Genomic DNA, 24,419 nt, shown 5'->3' on the forward strand with positions numbered 1-24,419 from the left:
CTGTGTACATCTATCAAAATCTACAAATATCGTTCATATCCTCGTTTCTCATTGCTTATTTTATTTCCAGATTTCAACCACTGCATCTGAAATTAGACTAATAACAACTTCTTTGTTCTTTGAACATAATGTCGGTTATAATTCGGCTGAAAAATTTGCCCATGACGGCGGCCGCTGCCGACGTACGCACATTTTTTTCTGGTTTGAAAATTCCTGATGGCGCTGTTCATATTATCGGTGGCGACGAAGGAGAAGTGTTCGTCGGTTTTGCTTCCGACGAAGACGCAAGACTTGCAATGGCACGGGACAGAGCGAAAATTCATGGAGCTGAGGTTTGTTGTTGACACCACCGAATCTGGTCTTTATGACCCCGTATCCGGAAAATCTGAAAAACTTCTGTGGGATCATTTTTATTAACAGTAAACCGGAATGTTGAAAGTGGAAATATGCAAAGTCGAACCTGAACCTGATTTCTAAAACAATGGAATTTACTAATGTTTAATGCTTCGTATTCCCTTTAATTAAAAAAAAAAGTTCAATAGGTAATTGGTTTCTGAACCGTCTGTGGTACGATATTCGGCGGGGGTTTTAGTCGCGAAATTATTGGATTTACAAGTAATTTATAGTGTCATTTGGTTGCAATTTGGGTTGAAGAAAGTATTTCTGACACATGATGAAAACAACTGAAGGGTTTGAAAATCATGGATGGCTTCAAAGAATGAGTGATACATTTATTATCTCCAAATGAGCACATCTTTGAAATGCGAAAACAGCTTTGCAGCGATTTCCACCCTTTCTGAGGTTTTATTCCAGGTGTGCCTCCTCTTCTGAATGTTTTCTGCTTTTGAAGATCCTCTTTCGTTGTTTGATCCTTTTTTCCATACGACAAGAATCCTTGTAATCTTGAAAGTCAGGTTTATATCATAATTTCTGTTGGGACATTATTAGAATTCAAAAATTTTTTGGGAAATTGAATACTATCGATTTGGATGGTACTATTGACTATTTGAAAGAGAAAGAAATCATTAATCTCCTTCAGATTCCTACGGGTCTCTGGGTTCATTCTGTGATAGTTAAGAATACTAAAGATGTTTGTTGGGATTGCAATGAAAATCTGGAAAATATTAGAAAAAAAATCCACTGTTCCTTATATAGCTTGACTATGTTTTCGACCAAGAATCCACAAAGACAGAAAAGTAAAGCCAGGCTGCTTCCTGGTTATCTTCGTGTATTCTGTATGCCTCGAAATTCACACAATTTGGGCAAGGTTGGGATAATCATGTAAAGTGTATTGTAGAAATATTTATTCACAGCTCTATCTGCGACGCTTAATTTTCCCTACACTACCTATACTGCAGAGTCAGAGAATATGTTTCAATGTCTGTGACTGATCGTCAACACTAGTTCTGCATAAGATGGTATTCTGGAATATTTTCCAGGTTACGGTAGTTTTTTTTTTCTGGGACCTGCGGCTACGGCTATCGACTTTTTTCTTCTGAAACTCCCTTCTGCAACAAAATACTTCGAAGTTTTTCTATCGAATTGTTTGTTTTTCTTTACATTCAAAGGCTGATTCATTTTCAGTGTATTGTAGATTTAAAACTCCGCCCTTCTACAGGCAGTTCAATTTTCAGGTTTAACATGCAGGCTAATATTCTTGAGAACATGTTTTCGTCTTCCTAAACATAACCTCATACTGACCCTTTAATTCAAACTCGTCAGCATCATGATGCTTCTCATTGAAAACTTCGACTTTTGTCCAAATTCAGATGTACTTGGGTTTCCTAATGCTGATGTTCGGTAGTAGTTTTGTCAGATTTTCCGTGTTCCATGCCATAAGTTCATTCTGCCCCCTGTCGTGGTGTTTGAAATTTTCAGCTTCTGAAAGCAAGAACCCAAACGATACCAAGGTGTCCTAAAATGCAAATACACAAAGATGTTAACAATTTATTCTAAATAGGTTTACTAGAACCGACCCAAATTAGGCCTAATGGATCTTTTTGAATGCGTGCCGTCTGAAAAATGTAAACTCTTTTACTATTTATCCATTGGTGAACATCACAGAATCACACTGGTTTGCCCGCCATCTAACTGCAATATAAATTAAAGTGGTGAAGAGAAACGATGGTGGCCGAGGACGATGGTCCCGGAACGTAAACTACAGTAACCGGAAAATACCATGGTTTCCTCAATAGATCCTCATGGTCTTCTATTTTTCAACTTCTTTCTCAGGGTGTATTATTATTAAAGAATGGGATTCAATGGGAGAGTTTTCCTTTCTTGACTAAACAGGAATATTCAGAAAACGTCAAGAATTAACGGAAATTGCGAGAAGAAAATGTATCTTTCTTATATATAAAACGCTACACGCGTCTGTTGGTCCTCATGTCAGGCTGTGGACTTTTGAAAAGCTTGAAAATTAAATATAGATTTACGTGACCTTTTAAGAAAAAGTGATTAGGGGAGCGACGAACCAGTAAAAAAAACGAGGTTGAATCGCGCCGAAGGCGCACCAGCGTGCTGGTCTGCATAATCGAAAGAAGTAAATGCACAGCTAGGCTCATACTTGCAACGGGCCGGGCCGGGCCTTCGAAAAATTGGTCAAGGCCCGGCCCAGAAGGTCCGGAAGGCCCGGCCCGGGAGGCCCGGAAGGCCCGGCCAGTTGGCGCCAGCTTCGATTTTTGGGCAAAAAAGTGTGTTTTTTTATGAAACAGTTGTTTTTATCATCTAGTTTTGAGCTAAGATGTAAATATTGAAATTGTAAATGTTTAAACAAATTTTTGAAAAATATTTTTTCCTGAATTTTTCCAAAGTTGATATCGAAGAAAAAATTGCATTTTTGAAGCAAAATAACAGTTTTCTCTCAAAAACTAGTTTTTTTGTTAAAAAATTATCAAAAAAAAATTTTTTTTTTCAGAAATTTCGACCAAAAAAATTCTTGTCCGGGCCGCGCCGGGCCTTCAAAATTTTTCAAAGCCCGGGTCGGGCCTTCAACGATTTTTGCTAGGGTGGGATTCTATTAGAAGCGGGATTCAAATAGAAACGGTGTTAGAGAAAATACGGTAGTTCTATTATGGTGTTACAAAAATCGGAGCTGTGGAAAAGAAACCCCGGTGGCCGTGGCCGAAGGTCTCACAACGGCAACTACAGTAATCCGAAAGTTTTTTTTTTATTTTCTGAGATTGTTTTCTCGATTTTCAGTAAACAGAAAACTCGAGAGAAAGCAAAGACAAACGATGAAATGAAGACAGAAAGATAAGAAAAATTAGGTTACTGTAGTTGTCGCTGTGGGACCTTCGGCCTCGGCCTCCGGGGTTTTTGTTCCGCCGATGTTTTGCACCAGAAAAATACTTCTCCCAAAGAAAAAATGTTTCCAGCCTAAAATTTTCATTACGTAATTTTCAACTTTCTGAATTCTCTCTCCTGTCTGTTGTCTTCTCTACAGCTACATTTTCGGTGTTCGACGACAGCTTCGTCTCTAATCAATGCGGGGACTAGATATTTCTGTGTAGAGGATGTCTGAAAATATAAGTACTGAAATTTTTAGCGAATTCTCAACGCCCGTCTGAAAAAAACTTTCCTTGTGAGCTCCTGAAAAAGTACTGCAACTTATTTGAATATTTTCATGATGAGTTTTGAGAAAACATGGTTATTTAGAAGCGCGTGAAAAATTGTTCAAAATGACTTTCACCCCTTACAGTGGTATGTATAAATATTCAGCTTAAAAGCCAATGGCGTTCTCAAAACTTGCTTGAGTTGAACTGCATTTGAGAGGCAAAAATAAACTAGGTGATGTCCAACTCTCAGAGTAATTTCGAATCTGAAAAAATTTCGATCGATCGAACAGGTTTTATAATTTAACCACGCCATCGCGGTTGGGGACCTGAAAAACGCGCTTCGTCGCACCCAAAAGTTGGCTGCGTGCCAGATTCGAAAATTTTGAAGCGTGTTTTGAAAAAACGTGAAGTTAAACGTTGTTGAGTCGCTACTCACCGAAAAGCCGCGACGCGACCGCGCTACGCGTCCAAACTTGGCGCGCTTTCCAATTTTTAAATCTAGGTTCCCTTCCGCGAGGCCGTGATTTAACTACTGGAATTTTTACTTTTGGAATCGCTTGGACTGTTATTTTAGAACACCTTTTTGAAAAGATCACTTGGTAATTTTAGTTAAGCTACAAGATCGACCCTCTTATTGTCGAATTAAAAAAAGTGACACCTGAGAATTTGAAAACTTTTGCTTTTCTTGATCTATGAAAAAGTGCGGCAAAAACGTAATATTTCAGAATTTCGGCTAGTTCGAGCTACTTTCGCGTTTGAGTTTAGTTTTTTGCTGAAAAATGGATTCTAGAGATGCTAGCGATCATTTTCATACCAAGAAATCAAAATTTTGTTCAGAAAATCCCACTAAATTCACAGAAATAAATTTGTTATCTACAGTATCCGTTTTCGCTCCGCCCCCCTCGTAAATCGACACGAGCGCCATCTCCGAGATTTTCAGGTGCCACTTTTTTAATCCGACAATATTGTCGAATTAAGAAAAGTGGGACCACTTGGGTCCAAAGCAACGGGTCAGAAAAAGCGCCCCAGCAAACTCATAGGCCAGAAGAAATTTAATAATTTTAAAATGAACGCGGGTTTGAACTAGATCATGATCTATTTCTTAAAAATCAACGGGTTGCAACGCGCGTATTTTCGCTCATCGTTTTAAACTGTGATACTCAGCCAACAAAGTTCGGCAGCGAATTGAGAATTTTTGAAAAATTTACTGGGGCGCGCTTTCTGACCCCCTCGCTTGAACCCAAGTGTGGGACCTGAAAATTTGAAAGGCGTAGCTTTTTTTGATTTACAAAAAAGTGCGGCGAAAACGTAATATTTCAGATTTTCGCCTCGTTCGAGCTACAATTAAGTTCGGTTTTTTGATGAAAAACAGATTCTAAAGATGCTAGCGATCATTTTCCTACCAAGAAATCTAAATTTTGTTCAGAAAATCCCACTAAATTCACAGAAAAAATTTCGTTTAATACCGTAGTGTTACTGGGACAAGGCCTCGAAAATTGACCGGGAAGCCGTCCGCGAAATTTTCCAGGTCCCACTTTTTTAATTCGACAATAAAAATATGTGTTTCCACTGGATTGAAGTTCATAATTATTGTGCAATTTCTAACAACAGAGTTGAATATTTCCCATAATTGTAGTTTCTGGATGTGAGCTTTAGAAGGAAATTATTGGGAAAATAGTTGTGTCGAAAATGAGAATCTGGAAATTTTCAGATTCGGCTATTCCTCTCCTCCAAATCAGAACAATCGTCAGTGATTGCCGCACGAAAGAATGCATCATATGCATCTCCTGAGCCACACGATCAACACGTTCCTTCCGCTTTCACACATTCTGCCCAGTTCCAGCAGGATTGGAAACCTCAGCACACAGGAAATCCGTATGCCGCTAAATCCGGATATGAGGCATCGTACCCGCCACAGAACTCTAACCAAATTCACCTAGACTTTAACAGTCAGAACGTGTACGGTAATCGTAAAGAAATATCTGAGGTAATTTGTGAATACTGTAGGTTTTGAGTGCAAACAAGCAACTATTTTAGAATCGACTTCAGTCTCCTATTAAGAAGGAAGAACCATTCGACGATGATTTTGGTGACTACACGCACTCTTTCCAACCACAGGTTCCGCAGCCACAGCCGAAATTCGATAATAGATATGGATCTGGATCAACATCTATTAAGCTAGAGGAACCAGTGAAGCCTCAAGCCGCTCCACCTGCTCATCTTCCAATTCATTCAGCTCAGAAGCCCGTCCCTGAAATACAATATGGAATCAGAGGAGCAAGTATAAATAATGGTCAAAATGGAATTGGTTTTCATGAATCTGGAAATGACCAAATGTCAGGAGGAGATTCGTGGAGAGACAACTCTTTTAAAAAGTAAGAAAATTATCTGATAAGGTTTCGAAAGTATTATCAGCTGTGTTTCAGACCTGCTCAGAACGAGTACAACGCCGGATATAGAGGTGACTATCATGAATATCAGAGTTATCCAGAAACACATAAACGAGACTTCCATGGTGGAAACAAATTCAACCAAGCACCAGCGAGAAATGTCCCACCAATGAATGCACAACAGCCAGTTGTCCGCCCTTCTCAATCAATGAACGGCAGGAAAACACTGATGCCTACTCCCCCAGCGCCATTCCAAAATCCTCCTCAACCATTCGCAGCTCCACCATCCGGAGGAAATAATTCTCAAATCAATCGCCCCTTCCAAAATGGTCTTCCACCGCAAAATCAACTTCGGAATGATACGCCTGTGTTCCGAACCAATACCGCTCCGCCTCCAATCCCGAACAACATAAATCGACAGATCCCACCTGCAGTACAACATCCACCACCAGCTTTCCAGAACAAAATTGCGACTCCTGCTCTAGTTCCAGCTTTCAATCAGGCTCCTGTTATTCCATCGGCAAACAAACTGAACGGACCTGCTAATCAGACTGTTGAAAAGTTTTACATCGAATTAACGCGACTTCCTATGGATTTGCTCCGCCCGGCAGCATTGGAGGCATTCATTCATCCTACCGTTCCATTGACTCTTTCATCAGTTAAAACAGTTTTTGGACCAGGAGGAATACACATGCACACCATCATTCGACTCGATTCGATCGCTGATTACGCCACTATGATGAGAAGAAACGGAGAGCAAGGCATCAAAATTCAACAGTCCGATAAAAAATCATTCGAAATGGCTGTTGATGGTGCTCCTCTTCCAATTCCAGTTGTCCAACCAGTCGCAACTATGCCTATAATGCAAGTGAATAAAAAACAAGACGAGGATGATAACAAAAAGAATAAGAGAAGCCGTTGGGAAAACAAAAGTCCGACTAGAAGTCCAAGAAGAAGTCCACCACGACGAGACATCCGATCGAGAAGTCGTAGTCCACTGCGCCGAAGAAGACGGTCGAGGAGTCCAGCCAGAATAAGTCAACACACAGATCCAACTAGATGGTCTGTCTTAGTAATGAATGTACCATTCCGTATAAAAGAAGAAGAGCTCATGGAGTAAGCATCAAATGTTCCCAGATTTGAAAAAATCTAAAATTTTCAGATGGTTTGCCGAAAAAGTTCGTCCAGCCAAGCTCTCTCGTGCATACTATTCTGATGGGAATGCATCAGATCGATGGATAGCAGAGTTCTCAAGTGAGAGTCTGATGCGTCGAGCGTTCTCTATTCGAACATTGTGTTCTGGCCGAACTCTGAGGCTGACATACGTTAAGAACGAGGAAGTCGATAAAATGTTGAAAATAGAAGATGTCTACGGAGAGGAAAAACGTCATAAAAATGAGGAAGCTCGGGTAAGTAATTCGAATTTTAATTTGCCTCTGAAATCAAATCGATATTAGGCTCTACAGTCAGAAGCGGAGAAGATCAATCCCCCGTCTTTCTTCAATGCTCCAGTGACGCGTGGACCGCCTGGCGGTCATATGGTTCCCCAAGGACTTCCGAACTCAATGAATGGACTACCACCACCACAACCAAATGGCTTTAATGGATCAGTTCCTCCAGCTGGTTTCAGTCAACCACCACCGTCAGGCAGTTTCAATGGTCTAACACCTCATATTCGGGGAGGATTCGTTCCACGTGGCAATGGGTTTTCTCAAAGAGGTGGACCCGTGGGCCGTGGAGGACATGGTGGACCTGGTTTCTATCAAAACAATGGAGATAGTTTCAACAATGCTCCAGAACAATCTCAGCAAAAAGGATTTGGAAATCAGGATGGTTTCCGAGGAAGCTATCGAGGTGGTTTCCGAGGTGGACGTGGACGAGGAGGTGGATTCCAGGGAAATAATCATCGTAGTGATGAACCTCAGCCATCACAAAATGAGTTTATGCAGTTAGTCCAATCCATTGGTCCACGTGGTACAGTACTGTCTTGTAATGGATTCCCTAAGGATGTCACTCTCGAAGATGTGGTAGACTTTTTCCTTCCATATGAGCCCGACCGCAATTCGATTCGCATTCGACGTGGCGATGATGGAGTGATGACAGGAGAGTGTATGCTTGCATGTTTTGGTCAAGAGGTAATTATAAGAAAATAGAATCAATATCTTCAACAATTCTTTTTTCAGCATGCTCGTCGTGCATCTGTTGATCTTGATGGACAGAAACTCCGCAATTCGCTCATCAGTGTTCGCCTTGTTTGAATAATCTCAAATATGTCTATGTTAATAATTTTTAAGCACTGTTAAACCATCAGTATTTCTTGTTTCCACTCAATGTCCATCCATTTCGATATGTTCCCTCCCAGTTCTGGAATTTTATCTGTATTGGTAAAATCTCTACGTATCCCCAATCCTCCTACAAGTAATGATCTCTCTATCCCGTTGCAGTGTTCAATGTTTTCACTCAATCTAGAATCCATCCTTTCAGTAAATATTACTCTCTAATTTCGTTAGTATTGATGAAGTTACTTATTATTTACACTCCGTTGTTGTTTTTTTCGGAGGCATTAGCATGATTATGCATTGAGCGCCGTAAATTTCGGGGTCTCGCAGAATTCGTTAGGAGATCCGCAAGTCGTCTTCTCATCCATGCAACTACGCTTTGTGTGCTCAAAGAGCCGCGCTTTTATCGTCCCCATTTGGGCACCGACGTCACCGTCAGGCCTTATTTGTTTACATGCCAATTATAAAATCTTGATGATTGAGACTTTGAAACTAATTATACATTTAATTCAGGTCAATGTAAAAAAGAGCGAAACAAAGACAAAAAGTCGCTCAGTTTTTAGTAATTTGAAGAAAATGTAGAAAACTTTTCGAAAAACGAAAGTCCGGTTAGTTATTATTCTGGAACTAAAAATTGGAGCTGTGGAAGTGAAAATCTGGTGGCTGTTACCACGGCCGAACTACCGTAGTTAGCAATTGTTTTTATTTTCAATTTTTCTCAACTTTCGTGCGTTTTCCAGATTCAGAAAATAATTCATTTTCCGACATGGTTGAGGTTTTTCAAAACGGAAGTTGTCGAAAAGTGATAGTGATCGAGAAAAATGGACCGACCGAAAATTTAGGTTACGGTAGTAAGACCTTCGGCCACAGCCAGAAGTTTTTCTCTTCCACATCTTTGATTTTTTTGTACGAGAATATAATAAAAATGTCGAATTTTTTATTTCTTTGGAAAGTACGAAATGTTCCCATCCTTGAAAATTCTGACCTATACCAAACGAAAATTCTTTTAATCCTTCCCTTCAAGGAATTCCATTCAAACAAAACAAATTATTATTTTTCGGGATACTCATAAATCACAAAAACGCATTCAATCTTAAAAACATTCCTTTCTTTCCCTTCCTCTTGTCCCGAAATCTCTGATTATTACTTTCTGTCTCTCTACTTCTACCCTGAATGTTGCCAAGTGGTCCTTCATATGCTCATTCTTCAGGTTTTTTAGTAGTTTTTCCCTTCTTTCTTTCCGAATGCACCCGTTTCTCTCCTCATTTTTTCCTCTTCCACTCTCTGCTCCGGATGACCAATTCAATTGAGATGAAGACCGAAAAAGAGCATTTGGTGCCCATTTGAAGGCGTGCTTTTGTCCGAAAAACGAGTAGACATGAGCTGGACAAGAACAAAAAAGATAGAGTAGGAGCAAGAAGAAGACTATTTTCTTCTGCTTGTTTTTTTACTATTTTGTTTTCTGTTGTTTTTGGTGTTTTTTGGCTTTAATACAGGAAATAATTGCATGCTTGTTTGAAGATATAAATACCCATTTGAAAATCTTATAGGGATTACTGTAGTTTCAGAATGGCGGAGGATATAGACGATGTATGGCTGGGGGATGCTTTTCTTATTACGTTAGACATTTTTTGAATAGATTTACTGTGGAACGAACATTTTTTACATAAATATACTGTTCATATGCAATAAATCGAAGCAGTGGAAGAGGAAATCTGGTGATCGCAGCCTACCGTGATTAGCAAATATTTTTTCTCAATTTTCGTCCGTTTTCCCGCATTTTTTAGATTTCAAAAGTTTTACTTTCCGACTTGTTTGTAGGTTTTCAACATAAGAGCTGTCTTCGAAAAAAAAGGACCTAACATTTTAGATTACGGTAGTTTTCGTTACGGGGACCGTTGGTCACGCCCACATGCTTTTCTCTTAAACAGCTCTAATTTTTTATACAAGCATAATGCACTCAGATTCGAAGAGTATTAATAAGCACAACATGTTCAATTAAATATTTTCTTTCTAGATTCTTTTGCCATATTCATTTTTACCTCTACTCTCTATGGCAGCCAATAGACACATATATTCCTAAAAGTCCCACATAAAGGACTTCTTTCCCATGATTTCAGAAAATAATTTCTTCTCGGAATGCTTGAATTTCTCTGTTCTTTTTTATTTTCAACTTTGGACACTCTCTCTTCTCTCTCGGAAAAAGCTTCGAGAATCGAAATAAATCGTTTTGTTTTTGTCCTTCAGTTCCCTAGATGAGACCAATTTGTCCGAAAATTCCCCGTCACTGTGGCCGTTTTGGGACAGCAGCAAGAAATGCCACAAAAAACACAAAAATAGGAATGCATATTCATATTTTGATGTTCCATTTTTGGGTCTTCTTTAAAGTCAAAGATGTTTTTCCTTTCTCCTGCTTATTCTTCATCTAGGAAATTGTCACTTTTCATGGGAAATTTTAAAACTCAAGAGGAATGTGTTTTTTGTTTAGAGAAAAGAATACAACTGCAAAAAGGAAATTAACACTAGAGTCGTAGTAGCAAGCGAAATTGAAATTCGGTTATTTTTCTGAATTTTAGTTTGGGCAAAGTTTGGGCACATTTTCAAAAAGATAAAGCAAAAGCCAAAAACGTTACGTTTGAATCAACTGACAGTGAGACATTTAAGCTCGGTGAATCCGGAAACTGTGGAAAAAACATTTTGTATACTATTCCGAAAAAAAAACGTTTGCCTAAAACTGTGAAAGGGAAACAACTCTCCATACACCTCATTTTCCTCATTTTTGGTTGTCACACAGTCCTCATTTTTGGTTGTCAACGTTTTTAGGCATGGTTTTGTTTTTGTTTTTCAAAAATCATGAAATATCCAGGAATATTACCTTGCAGAGATTTCATATGTTTATAGAAAATCGTTCTTTTCTTTGGCTTCTTGTAATTTTTTGGTTTCCGCAAAAAAAATCTTCTTGAACTTGATCCGCTGATTTGATTTTTTTCTCTAAAAAATATTCTGAAAAGAGCATGTTTTTCAATTGATACACCGTAAAGCCTGTAATATTAGGGCCCCTACACTGTAAAGTCTGAACTTGATTATCTCAATTCTAATGCAAGATATGAAAATGTGCCAACTTACTAAACACTTCTGATATAATGATTAAAAATTATTCAGTTGACAACTTTCTTATATCTTTGACAGGAACCGAGATAAATAGGCTCAAAGTAGAATGTTAAGAGGCCCTTCTATTACAGGTTTTACGGCAACCTGAATAGAATACTAGTAACTCAAAAAAGGAAGGAACAACTGAGAACTTGAGTTTTTCATAACATGTGTAGATTTTCTTTTTCATTTTCACCTGCTTCCTGAAAAAAATTGATCTCACTCGTCCGTCTACAGTCCGTCAATGGCCCGCCTGTTCTCCTTCGCCAACTAACAGTTATTCGCCAGTTTCAGTCTTTTCAGTGCCATTTAGCATTTTTTTGCACACTTTAACTCTGCTAGGAAACCCGCTTGCATGTTGTCTGACTTCTAGATTTTGCACGGAGAATCAGCCTTGTCTTTTTATGGATCCAATATGTCTAAACAAGCCTAACAATCAGGTTCTACTTCTGTATCTACTTGTTTGTTGCTTAGTTATCCTTTGAGTTTATAATAAATTTGTCAACTACTTCAAATTTTTTGAATCACAACTACACTCTCTTCCATAGTTCATTTTCAAAAAAAAGCTGGAAAGGCCAAGTGTTCCAATTTATCCCAATTCCATCATCAGCGGAAGCTATCGTCAGTTCTTCTAAATCCACAATGATTCAATCAACTTTCGGAGTGCCATCTCCTTCGTCTCTCTTTTTTTTTGCTTTTCCTTCTACCCCACCAATCTCTTCTTTCACGATGCGCAACTATTCTCTCTGTTTTTTTTTATTTTTTAGAACTCGATTTTCGTAAAGCACATTGAGTATTCTGCAGAATTTCCTGAAGACTTCTAGATAAAAAAAAGAAGAGTTAACCTCTCTCCAATGCTTACTTTTTTGTTGGATTATCCGAATCTGCTTACCAACAAGAAATTTCCCAGAGGCAGTACGATAAGACTAAGGAATAAGCTACTACTTTTGATTTCACTTTTTTAACTGTCAACGAAACAAAAGCCAATTTGGAATATTTTTTCAATGGACATTATTCACAATATTTTTATATTTTCAGTATTGCTTCGGTATCAATTTTAGTATCTATCCGTTTTGATGTCATACAAATTTTTCCGAGTTTGAGTTTTGCGCTTCCTTTATTTGTCACGTTCTCTTTTTCCCACTAGGAGTCAAAAGGGAAAAAAAAGAAAGGCCATAGAGATTTGCGCAAAGATGCTCTTCTTCCGCGTACTAACTAAACTAATTACCTACCTATTTTCTGTCAGTGTGTCTCTTTTTTTCATCGAAGAGAGAAGTTCGCCTGAATCTAATTTAGTGCGAAAAGAAAAATAACTAAGTGCCCTGAGGGAATCCCATCAGATGACGTTATACATTCTAGAAACGTCAAGAAATGGATGGCTGTTCACAACTTTTGCATCAAAAGTAAAAGATTACTGTAACTTTAATCTAGCAGCTGAACGAAGTTTAAGTTTTTTTTTCTTAGGATGCAATTAAAATATACCAAAATTATATGGCTAACATTTTTGCACTTTCATTCACAATCAGTAACCAATGCACCCTTCTTCAAATTTCAAACAACAGAACCCTAACCCATGTTGCGCCCTTTTTAGTTTGCCATTTTCCTATCTTTTTTTCATGAGCTCGCATGAATATATTTTTTACAATTCGATTTATTTTTTTGTTTCTCGTCATAGTCTTCTTATTCTTCTTCTTTTCTTGTACATTCTTTCACATATTTTTTTGTTTACTGTCTCTTTTTTTCAGAATTCTACGAAAACTTTGATTCTTTTTTCCTTCCAAGTTCATTGGGTACCCACTAGACAAAAACACCTCATTCAAAACTATTTCCGTTTCTCTTTTTCGTTCAAAGCGTTTTTTCAGTCAAAAAAGTTTTCTTTTGAAAATCTGATTTAGTTCTCACTATTTTTCTTATTAAACTAAAACAAAAATCGTTTCACCGTCAATGAGTCAAGTGCATAGAAAATTGAATGTCAGGGTTTCTGGATGGGAAATAAGGATTTTGTTTAGAACTTTTTTATGAGAGAACAATAATTTCAACGATATCCTAATCCAATTTTAAGAATTAACGAACTTCCAGACCACAAGCATCTCTGTTATCATTAATAGAAACTGAGCAGACAGGCTCGTTGACATTAAGGTGCATTGTTTGCATCCGCATGTGCCTTTATTCCCACAGAACCTAACTTCCAAAACTTCCAAAACCTACCTAGCTAGCTCTATTACCGATTTCTTCTCTCCCCATTATTATTGTTTTATGTTTTTTGATGTAAGAAGAAGAAACCTGAGATTTATGTTTGCTCAAAAAAGACAGAATTGGTTGTTGGAATCAATTCAAAAATCTCAAAAAAACGAAGGGACGCGTCCAGAAGAAAAAAAACAACTGAAGATAAAGAAGATAGCGGCGTAAAACTTCAAAAAGAAACTGAAAAATAGGGGGGAGAAGGGATTAAGAAGAACTTAACGTTGTCTGCCAGTTTTCCTCCATTTCTTTGCCCAAAAAGTTATACGTTCCAGTCTCGCTATGTTTTTCTATTTTTCTGTTTGGGTGGCTCAGAGATTATTTGATAAATCTTTAAATCTGAAAGCGAATTCCCAGTTTCCTCTTCTTCGAACACATAAAGAATTCTGGTTGTTTTGAAACAAACCAATCTTTGTCCCCAATTCATTTACGGAGTTATTTATTCGCAGAGTGCAGTAAACCCTCTAACAGAAGCCCACACTATACTTGCCCTTTGAGCTCAAGTATCTCAATTTCTGTTAGAGATATCTAAAATTTGTCAACTGATAAAATGTTTATCAAAACATTGCCAACATTTTATTATTGACACATTTTGAACACCTCTTCTATAGAAATGAAGATAAGTGCAAGTATACGGTATGTCTTCCCTTTTTCTAATATTCGAGTTTCTTACTATCCGAAATTAGAAACACAAACATACATTTCCTGTATTTTCTGTCTTCATGCACCTTTTCCCTTATTATGAGATAACCTCTTATCTTATTCTTTTTATTATCCCGCATCTGTTCACCAAATGTTTGTCGTCATCGTTGTAATTACTAGGTTTTTGAGACAAGTGCCAGTTAAAATCTTCCAGTTAGCTTCTTTTTCGTTTTGCCTGGTGAAAAGATTGACGTTTATGATGACAGGTTCCGCCAAAAATATGATTGTTTACAATGAGAATCCACTGGATCCCTTTGAGTTTTTTCAAGTTTTGAAGTCTATGATTTTCGTATTGCTTTTAAAAACTTGACTTGCCCAATTGTCCAAAATTTAGATAAAATGTGTTTTGAGGTGTTGATTCGTCACTGTTTAGCTTCTTCTCTGGAAGCCTGTAAAAGACTAACAGTTATTTTCTCGTTTGTGTAACTAGTTCGGATGTTTTGATGATTTCAAACTAATACGAATTTTCTGAAATCCGTCTTTCAAAAACATCTATAACAGTTTTTTTAAAATGTACTTCACAGAAAAAACAAAAATGAACATAGGGTCTTTATACTCAAAGTTCTCAAGGTTTCGAATTACAAAAAAAACGAACAGTCGTCATCTTTTTGTCTCGATACTTGTTTTTTATGTAAAAATGTGTGAAACATTTCTTTTGATCTCATTTCACTTTTATTATGCCCGCAGAAGAAAAAAAGAAATACACTATTTCTGTGGAAGAATTCGTTAGAGGAAGTACTCTTATTCTATTATTCTGAAACAATAAAATCGAAGCTGTGGTAGAGAAACGCCGGTGGCCATGGCCGAAGGTCCCACAACGACTAATGCCGTAACCTGAAGATATTGATATTATACGGGTTTTTCTTCCCATTTTCCCCTCCTTCTCATCGATTATTTTTCCCCAAAAAAAACCGGAAAGTAACAATTTTTGATAGTTTAAAAAATTGACTGGAAACGCACGAAAACCGAGAAAATATACCCGGAAAACAAAAATATTCTTTGGTAACGGTAGTTTTCGNNGCGGGACCTTCGGCCACGGCCNCCGGCGTTTCTCTTTCACAGCTCCAATGTTTTGCACATGCATAATAACCAACAATCATTTGGTTTCGAACACGCGTCACCTGACAAAACTGGGTTAAGATTTCTTTAAACATCGGTAACCAATGGAAAGGGGCGTGGTCTTCAACCTCGCAGTTTTATGGGCTCGTTGTCAAGAATGGATTTATGAGGAGTGACATTTTCTTTTTTCTACTCGACTCTTGAAAGTCTAGACTGGCATAAAATCAAAACTTCATTCTGTATTTTTTCCTTTTTTTTTCAAAAATGGTTAAGTGAGCTGTTGGTGCCACAGTTTCAGAATTCTCTGTGCCGTTCTTTTAATCGTGCGTCTTCTGTTGGTCGAAATTTAATTTTCCGTGTCAAAAGTATCCCTTATCCCTTATTCTTCTCCCCACAACTATCAATTGCTCGTTCTTCTCTTGAATTTGATCAGTTGACCCAGTGGAGAATTGCAAAATTTTCACACAACGATTGGTCCTCTCTTTTTCTTCTTTATTTTCACCATCACTTCCAACAATATTCTTGAGTCTTGTTTCTGAAACGGGCCAGTTGTCCTTGCCTCCTCCATCAATCCGCCCCATCTTTTCTCTGTGCGTCCTTTTAGCTTTTCACTCTCTCTAAAAAAGTGTCCGCATTTATTTCAGTCCTCTCTCTTATCCTTTTCCCCCGACATACTTTCTCTTTCATCTCTTTTTTTCGTGCTCAGCGGCTCCCTCAGGGGATGAGTTGACAACAGAAAAAACGGATAGAGGGAGAGAATAGGTTAGGTACTTTTGGGGCGACGATGACACCGGTCAGTCCGATTTCACTACTGGAAGTGACGTGGATTCAGACAAAGTACCGTAACCCAGTGTTTTTGTTCTTTAGACAATAAAGATATTAGGTCGCATTATAATTGTTTTGATAGCTTTCTAAACCTTTCTGTTTTGTTCCTTTAACCATATCCTGGATCAAATAAATCTTAATTTTTCTTAACCTACCGTATCTACTGAAAAAGATGTATAAAATTTCTTTTGACCTGAAATCTTCATTCCTGTGAGGAGAACTTTTCACTTCAAAGTTGTACGTATGTGCTTTTAATTGCAATCTAATTCACCAAAATCCACAGGACAGGGTTGCTGATAAGTATAAGAACGGCGTCTGAAGATTTAATGTAAGAATTAGCTATAACTTGCATCTTTAAGCAAAGGAAGAACATTTTTATCGAACCAATATTAAAGGCAAACATAAATAAAATTCACAAAATCAAAAAAATGATTTTTTTAAAAATCTTCCCCATTTTCTTAAAGACGCAAGTTATAGCCAACTCTTAAATCTTCAGCTGCCGTTTGTACGCTTTTCGGCAACCCCGTCTTAAGGAAGATTTAGTTTAAACTGAAACTCAGAAAGGAGTCTAAAATTGTTCAAATTTCAGTGGAAATTCATTGGAGACCAATTACAAAGTGTCTAATAAAGTTTTTGCAAGCTTTTCTCAAGTTCCATGCCCTTAATATTATTTTTCCGACTAACATTAGATTTTGATGCACTAGTTGTCCTTACCAACTTTTCATCCTATTTTTCTCGTTCTCCTTCTTTTTCTCCCAGGAGAACTCCCCTCGTTTTCTGTGTTTACATGCTTCGTCTTTCGTCTTTCAAAAATTTTCCACTTCACTTCATATTTCAATCGTCCTAGGCGTCGGCAGCTCAGCTAGTTGCCATTTTTAGATTTTCCTGACCCCTTTTTCATAAATTGTCTCTTTCTCTCCTCTTGGAGATATCAATTTATTTTCAGATGGAGACAAATTCCACATTTCTGGAAGAGGATGAATCCACATTCATGTCCATCTCAGGCATTTTAGATGCGATTGAAGGATCTGCATCTTTTGAATGGATCAGGACCAACTCAAGACATCTTGTGCCGATATTCTGCTTTGTTGGAATCATGGGAAACTCTATGGCACTGATACTTATAAGGTAAAAGTGCCCCCTGACTTTCAACTTTGAGCCCATTTATCTCGGTTCCTGATAAAGACATAAAAAATTTGTCAACTAATAAATTGTTGCTGCTATCATGATAAACAATTTATCAGTTGACACATTTTTGATATCTTTATCAGGAACCGAGATAATTGAGCTCAAAGTTGAAAGTCAGGGGGCACTTCTATTACAGGTTTTACGGTATATATAAGAAGAGTTCTGCAATTTCTTGAACTTTCAGAACCAACTTCTGGCTAAAACGACTTACATCCAACATCTACCTATGTACATTATCAATCACCTCCTGCTCTTTCCTTCTCACCGTCGTTATCTCCTGGTCTGATACCTATCTCCGTTTACCATTATATTCTGAATCTGAGCTTGGTTGTAAATTTGTCTCATTCCTCGCACATTTCAGTGATTTCATCTGTGTATGGATGATTTCTCTCATTTCATGTGATCGAATGATTGTTCTCTATCGACCAAGTGGGTTTTCTATCAAGGATTTTAATGGGGAACTTTTTTTCAGGAATTCGAAAATGGGTATGTACGAGGAAGTTTGCCATAACTGTGACTTCTGGTTTTGTTGTCACTTCGGTTATTCTGTACAGTTGGTTATTTGCTCTTGCTGGATTGCAAAAATATAAAATGATGGATGGAAGTGAAAGATCATTTTGTGGGCTCAGTGAAGATGTTAATTGGTTCGGGTAAGTAACTTTTGTAAAGGATTCAACGAACTACCGTAAAACCTGTAGGGTCCCGCCCTGTCAAATTTGAGCAAACATTCCTTGGCTCCTATGCAAGATATCAAAAATGTGTCAATTGATCAATTCGCAATATTATCATAAACAAGGGCTCTTTCATTACAGGCTTTGGGGTATTACTATAATCCAACAGAGTATCTTTTTTCCAGATACAAAGTCAACGAAAACTACATGTATTTCATTTTCACAGTGTTTGACACTGTCATTTGTACCCTTATTCCATCCATTCTGATCATCATTGTCAACTCATTCTCCACATACCGCTATCATCAATGCATGAAAATCTACACTGCTGGTGTTCTTCGTGTCCGGTTTGTCCGTGCTCCGACCACTGAGCAACAGGCACAGCAACTCGATGATGATACCATCCAATTTGTGAGTCTCAAAGACTTTTTCTTTGTTTTCCAGAAACTATACCAAATAGTGGTCGTTGACTCTTTTCGCTGATTTATTAGTTGTTTTTCTCGTCTTAAAAACGGAAATTCCCATTTTCGGATTCTCGTTTAAAAAGGAGAAAAAACAAAAAAAGGGGTCAGTAAAAAAATTTAATCAGTTATTTGGCTTCTATCTACGGTAAAACTTGTAATAGAAGGGCATCAAAACTTTGTCAATTGATAAATGCTTGTGATATCATGATAATAGGTCATCAGTTGACAACTTTTTTTTATATCTTTTACAGGAACCAAGATAAATTGTCTCTAAGTATAAGTTAAAAGTTAGGGGAACCCTTCTATTATAGTTTTACGGCCTATTATTCATAAACTTTTTCTGTAATCCAGGAAGACACCAAGAAGTATCTACTGAGTACTGACAACACAAACTCTAACAATTCAACTACAAATTGTGGCAAACTTCGAAGTTCGGATCTTCAGTTGAGCAGATCCCTCATAATTGTAACAAGGTAAATTATCAAATAATTTCATATATTAGGGTGTTCAAAAAGTCTTTGACAGTTTTGCTCAAGTGGTGTTTTCTTCAATTAAAATAAGAATCAATGAGAAATGTATTCGCCATTAGAGTTCTTAACTTCTTGCCAGCGCAACGAAAGTTGAGTGATTCCAATTGCGTAGAGCTCTGGCGATTTGCGGGCGAAAAAGTGATCCAAAAAATTTCTTGATATCGTTCCAATCATGGAATTTCTTTCTAGCAAAACAGTTTTGGAAAAATCGGAGAAGGTGGTAATTACTTAGTTCGAGACGGGTAGTGTACGGTGGGCATGACAGAGTTTCGATTCCTACAGGCTCGAGCTTACCGCGGGTATTTAAAGATTTGTGAGGTTTTTCGTTGTAGTGACAAAGTTTCAAAACCTAGCCCTTCGGTAGGTGAGAGCGATGAGCATGAATCCCACGTTCCATTTGGAAGCCGTAGAGTCAGAGTTAATGATATCGGACACCGAGAGCAGCTTGCGAGATATTACTCCAGCACTGTCTAACCAAATTGAAAAAATCAGATTTTTTCTTGAAGCTTCCCTTTTGGGTCAGATTCCGCCGTTTCTTCTGCAGGGCCCATTGGCGCTTTCTGGCATGGTTGACATACAGTGTTCGTTTGTCATCGACAATAGATATTTTGTTGATCCAGTGTCTCGTTGGTTCCTTGGTGAAGAGTGAAAGTGACAGGTCACATCGTACCTTTTTCTGAAATCCCGTTAAAATGTATGGAACGATTCGACCGACTCTCTGAGCTCTTCCCGTTTGGTGAACATTATTGGATACCGATGTATTAGGATGGTGAACTGTCAAAGATACTGCACGTGAAATAGTTCAGGGCTCTTACTTCAGTAACATCGAAATATCGTCATCCATACTAAGACTCGGTTATTTCGATATTGGTTGATGTTCTAGATTATAGTACCCTTCTTCGAACCTTTTGAACCAAAACCTAGTGGTGGCTCGAAGAATGGTGTCTGCGACTAACACTTCGCATCTTATTCGCCAGGGTTCGTTGCTCTAGAGACCCTGGAGAAATACAGTTAAACACACCGTTGAGTATGTGCCGTGATCGAGCTGGTTCTCGGCCATTACACTGTTCGGGGGAAATTTCTTATAGTGCCTGGAACATGCAATGTGTGACGTCAATAAATATGAAAACAGAATTGGAAAAAATCCAAAATAGGATAAGCGACATAGAGCGGAGTCAAAGTGTCAAAGACTTATTAAACAACCTAATAGAATCTCCATTTTTTAGCACATTCGTTGCGTTCAATGTTCCCAGTTACGCGATGCGCATCGTTCAGGCGACGTTCAAACCACAATCGACTACTTTTCAATTCATCTACTATGTCAGCTATTTGAGTTATTATCTTCATCATGCTGCTCTTTTTTACATGTATATCTTCTGGAGGTAAAATTAAAAATATTTCTCAATCAATTTTCTTTATATTCAGCCCACAAATGAAAAAACAACTCAAGCCAACGGCAGTACGGCTCCTAGAATGTTACTGCTTGAAAACCGTTCCAGATTTCGGTCATCGATCTACTTCTACACAGGGTAATTTCATATAGTTTCCGTTTCATTAATGTGATTTTTTTCAGATTTCATATAAATCTGATTGGATACAATTGTTCTCCTTCAGTTGATTCTAAGCTTGCCTGTCCAGCCGGTATAAACTACGATTTGCGCTTTAAGCTGTTGAGTATTCCTATAAATATGTTTTGTTTTCTGTGTTACAAACACATTCTAGATTTCGAACCGGAAAAAATAAACATTTTCCAAACACAGTATGAAACAATTTACGGAAGATGATGCCGACTTGGAATTTGGAATTTAATGGGGATACTATCTTACTCTTGTTAGACAACTTTAATTGAAGAAAACAAAACATGGATTTCCAAGCTTCTAACAAATTATATTCACAGAGAAATTAAAATTGGATACACATAGATAGTCAGATTTAAATATTGTCAAAAAAAAACGATTTCCGGGCTCCTTCAAGAACCTTGGGTTGCTCTTTGAGGATCGACAAACACAATTGTACAGTACACTAGAGCAGGTCGTATATACAGTGCGTTGCAGGTTCTTACGTCCACCCATGTTTAGAGTCATAACTGGAGAGCTGTTAGAGGTATCAGCCTGATTTTTTGAAAATCGGATTCGGGACAAAAAATTGAATACAGTGGACGATTTTTGTAACGAAACCTTGAAAACTCTCCGAGTTATCTGGAAAACTCTGAACATATACCTTTTGCAACCGTTGCAAGTTTATACACCCACTCCAAAGATCAGTAGATCACGACCTCCAACGAAGACGGAGGTGTCCAATTTTAATTCTGTACAACTAAAATCACAATTAAATGTTGTTTTCCTTACATGTTTCTCTTTCTTTGAGTTTGTATCATGTCATGGGATCTTTTGCCGACTGCTGGAAATGCTTCAGCCAGGGCACTCAGAGCAGCTGGATGGACCAAACAACTAATACAAAGCAACTGAATCATTCACACTTTCATACTGACTGTTTTCTCATCCAAAAATTAACGAAAAAAGATCAGTTCAAGTCCTGCACCCAGGATCCCAACTATCTACCATTACTGACATCTTAAACTCTTTGAAGTCGTGTAACGGTATCAACCAGAAGCTGAAACTTGAAGTCATTAAATTTAGGGGTTAGAAATGTCTCAAAAGTGATCAAGACAGTGGTATACCACTAACATTTTATTAGTTGATCCATTTCGAGTATCTTTTATAGGAACCGAGATAATTGCCCAATAAATAAAACAACAGATAATGCGCCTTCGGCGTGATTCAACCTAGTTTTTACTCGTTCGTCCTTAGTTTTTCAGTTTTTTTAATGGGTTACGTAGATCTACTTTTGATTTTCGAGGTTTTTGAAATTTTTCACATTTTACGCAATAAATCTTTAAATTGATCAATATTAGGTCACGCCCCCTACCTCTGTCCACGGTGAAAAAATTCCACGTATTGAAGAAAAAACAATCCTTTGGGAAATCCCATTTTTTAAATTAGTTTGATAATTTTCACTAGCACTATTTGACTTCCCTGAAGCTCCCTGCGTACGCTGTTTATTGTTTCATTTGCTTTTTTCGGGAGTACGATGAATTCGAACTTTCGCGAAATCGAACTGTCCCGAAATCGAACTCGTTCGAATTAGAACTGTCCCTTTTTCGAACACGCCCAGAACAGAACAAGAACGGAATCGAACTGCTATAAATTCGAACTGTGCGGTGTCGAACTGTCCCGGATTGGAACTCTGTTAGCAACAGGGCGCGCTTGCTTTTTTAAAATTATTTTTGTCAACAAATTTTGCATGTTTTCTCCAGAAAATAACTTTTTTCACTTATTTTGGATATTTTGCGAATTTCTCTTCCCGTTTCGAGAATATAAACTTTACAGAAAATGGCTTCTCGTAAAAACAAGCCGATCGTTCAAGTTCAAGGATATGCAATGCGTTTCAAAAAAATGAACAAAAATGGAACAGAGCTTTTTTACTGTGTCGAGCGGTAAAAAATTGCAGCATTACTATAAAACAATATTTTTTCCAGAGAAAGACGAGCTCGATGTGATGCAGCTTATCATTTCGACAGAATGAACAACACGTTCACTGTTAAAAATCAGCATGCGAGACACGACGAGGATTTTGTCAGAAGTGAAGTTAGTAGTGAAGTTAGCATACAAAGATGGATTGGAAAGAGTTGAAACTAAATCCGAATTTCCAGGTCTGTTTCTACTCTTGAACACCTAAATTGATTTTTTACTACACTTCAGGTGAATCGAAACAGAAAACTCACCAACGCATTGAAGGACGGGAGACTCATCAAGACGCTAATAAATCAGCCAATCCCGCCAATTATGCCTTTGACTGGTCTTAATTTATTAGACACCATCTTCGACGCCCATTCTGTTTAAAAGTCATGAATTCTTTCTTTTTTAAACACATATTTTCTATTTTCAAATTGTTTTTTCCTCACTGTATTCAAATAAAAATGCTTTTTTTTGTCGTAAAAATGATTTTTTTCTGGAGAAAACTTGAAATTTTCAAACGGTAATGCAAGCGCGCTCTGTTGCTAACAGAGTTCCAATTCGGGACAGTTCGACACCGAATCAGTTCGAGTTGGAACAGTTCGATTCCGTTCTTGTTCTGTTCTGGGCGTGTTCGAAAAAGGGACAGTTCTAATTCGAACGAGTTCGATTTCGGGACAGTTCGATTTCGCGAAAGTTTGAATTCATCGTACTCCCCTTTTTTCTTTCGATTGTTCGGATGCGAAAAAAGTTACAAAAGGCCCTCACGGTCGCCATGTTTGGTGGTTCATAGCTAGGTGAATTCATTTTCACTGAACGTTCCCCCTTTTGCAAAAGACTCAATCTAAGAAAAAAAACAAATGAACAAAAACAATAAATAGCGATCGTATAGCTTTTTAGCAGTGAAAAAGAACTATTGAAAATTAGAAAACTGTCTCCTCGGAGACAGGGGTTTTGTGTTGGTGTTTTCCCCCAGTGAAAACCCATTTTCCCTTTCATGTACTGAGCCTCTACGTGGCGAAAGGGATCAACAGACGAAAGTCTGGCTAATCAGTACACTTTTGTAACTTGTCATTTTTCATAATTTTTGTTGATATGTTCAGGAATATCTATGTTTGAAATTTCTCTTGTCAATAAATCCATTTTTTTACATCTTCCATTTCATTTCTCTTTCCCAAGCTCGTTTCCAAGAAGGAGGAATCAAAATTGGACGCTGGAGGTCGTGATCTACTGATTTTTGAAGTGGACGTATAAACTTGCAACGGTTGCGAAAGGCATATTTTCAGACTTTTCAGATAACTCTGGTAGTTTTCAAGGTTTCATTACAAAAATTGTCCACTCGATGTAATGTGTTGTGCCAAATCCGATTTTTAAAAAATTAGGCCGATACCTCTAACAGCTCTCAAGTTATAACCCTAAACATAGGTGGGCGTAAGAACCTGCAACGCACTGTAAGAGATATCTTTTTTCGTCTGTTACTCGTCGATTTTTCTATTATTTTCGCTGAAAAATCTGAAAAAAGTTTTTAGGTTACAGTAGTTGTTGTTGTGGGACATTCGGCCACGGCCACTGGAGTTTCTCTTCCACTGCTCCAATTTCTTGTACCAGAATAATATATTTTATAACTTACACACATCTTTCAGCATCCGACATATGATGAGATTCGGAACATGATAATCTACCATCTGCTAGCCTGAACATAAATTTTCTACATAGTGAATACGTTTTGAATTTTCTCGACTTTGGTGGCAAAAAAAGAAACTACAGTAATCCATATCTAGAGAGCACATCAACTGGGAGGATAAAAAATGCGGAGTCGGGGGCGGAGCCTAATTTGCAACCCTGGCA

At 37.8% G+C, this 24,419-nt stretch overlaps 7 protein-coding genes across 7 annotated transcripts; 3 read left to right on the forward strand and 4 right to left on the reverse strand.

Moving 5' to 3' along the window:
* Nucleotides 1–128: 128 nt before the first annotated feature.
* On the forward strand, nt 129–8,205 carry CBG12209 (the record flags this gene model as incomplete). The annotated part of the gene is given in 7 exon segments (XM_045238460.1): nt 129–332; nt 5,269–5,544; nt 5,595–5,932; nt 5,984–7,063; nt 7,110–7,356; nt 7,405–8,082; nt 8,101–8,205. 7 exon segments carry the CDS (start codon nt 129–131, stop codon nt 8,203–8,205), a joined length of 2,928 nt encoding a protein of 975 aa, XP_045094793.1.
* Nucleotides 8,206–9,319: 1,114 nt separating this feature from the next.
* Nucleotides 9,320–11,242, reverse strand: CBG25299 (the record flags this gene model as incomplete). Its single annotated transcript, XM_045238469.1, has 5 exons — nt 9,320–9,609; nt 9,834–9,837; nt 10,408–10,606; nt 10,949–10,989; nt 11,201–11,242. 5 exons carry the CDS (start codon nt 11,240–11,242, stop codon nt 9,320–9,322), a joined length of 576 nt encoding a protein of 191 aa, XP_045099260.1.
* Nucleotides 11,243–14,473: 3,231 nt separating this feature from the next.
* On the reverse strand, nt 14,474–15,946 carry CBG25300 (the record flags this gene model as incomplete). Its single annotated transcript, XM_045238474.1, has 6 exons — nt 14,474–14,571; nt 14,915–15,065; nt 15,095–15,196; nt 15,327–15,506; nt 15,774–15,791; nt 15,848–15,946. 6 exons carry the CDS (start codon nt 15,944–15,946, stop codon nt 14,474–14,476), a joined length of 648 nt encoding a protein of 215 aa, XP_045099261.1.
* Nucleotides 15,947–17,149: 1,203 nt separating this feature from the next.
* CBG12208 lies at nt 17,150–20,840 on the forward strand (the record flags this gene model as incomplete). Its single annotated transcript, XM_045238479.1, has 8 exons — nt 17,150–17,331; nt 17,576–17,820; nt 17,864–18,041; nt 18,248–18,473; nt 18,878–18,999; nt 20,283–20,331; nt 20,482–20,585; nt 20,630–20,840. The coding sequence occupies 8 exons, from the start codon at nt 17,150–17,152 to the stop codon at nt 20,838–20,840; spliced, it is 1,317 nt and encodes a 438-aa protein (XP_045094794.1).
* A 185-nt stretch (nt 20,841–21,025) lies between these two features.
* CBG25301 lies at nt 21,026–21,272 on the reverse strand (the record flags this gene model as incomplete). The annotated part of the gene is made up of 2 exons (XM_045238485.1): nt 21,026–21,033; nt 21,152–21,272. The coding sequence occupies 2 exons, from the start codon at nt 21,270–21,272 to the stop codon at nt 21,026–21,028; spliced, it is 129 nt and encodes a 42-aa protein (XP_045099262.1).
* Nucleotides 21,273–22,256: 984 nt separating this feature from the next.
* Nucleotides 22,257–22,361, reverse strand: CBG25302 (the record flags this gene model as incomplete). The annotated part of the gene is made up of 1 exon (XM_045238492.1): nt 22,257–22,361. One exon carries the CDS (start codon nt 22,359–22,361, stop codon nt 22,257–22,259), a length of 105 nt encoding a protein of 34 aa, XP_045099263.1.
* An 87-nt stretch (nt 22,362–22,448) lies between these two features.
* On the forward strand, nt 22,449–22,958 carry CBG12207 (the record flags this gene model as incomplete). Its single annotated transcript, XM_002639808.1, has 3 exons — nt 22,449–22,552; nt 22,595–22,703; nt 22,818–22,958. 3 exons carry the CDS (start codon nt 22,449–22,451, stop codon nt 22,956–22,958), a joined length of 354 nt encoding a protein of 117 aa, XP_002639854.1.
* Nucleotides 22,959–24,419: the final 1,461 nt, after the last annotated feature.

This window comes from Caenorhabditis briggsae (assembly GCF_000004555.2).
Source record: "Caenorhabditis briggsae complete genome, chrI, whole genome shotgun sequence".
In the NCBI taxonomy this organism is placed as follows: domain Eukaryota; kingdom Metazoa; phylum Nematoda; class Chromadorea; order Rhabditida; family Rhabditidae; genus Caenorhabditis; species Caenorhabditis briggsae.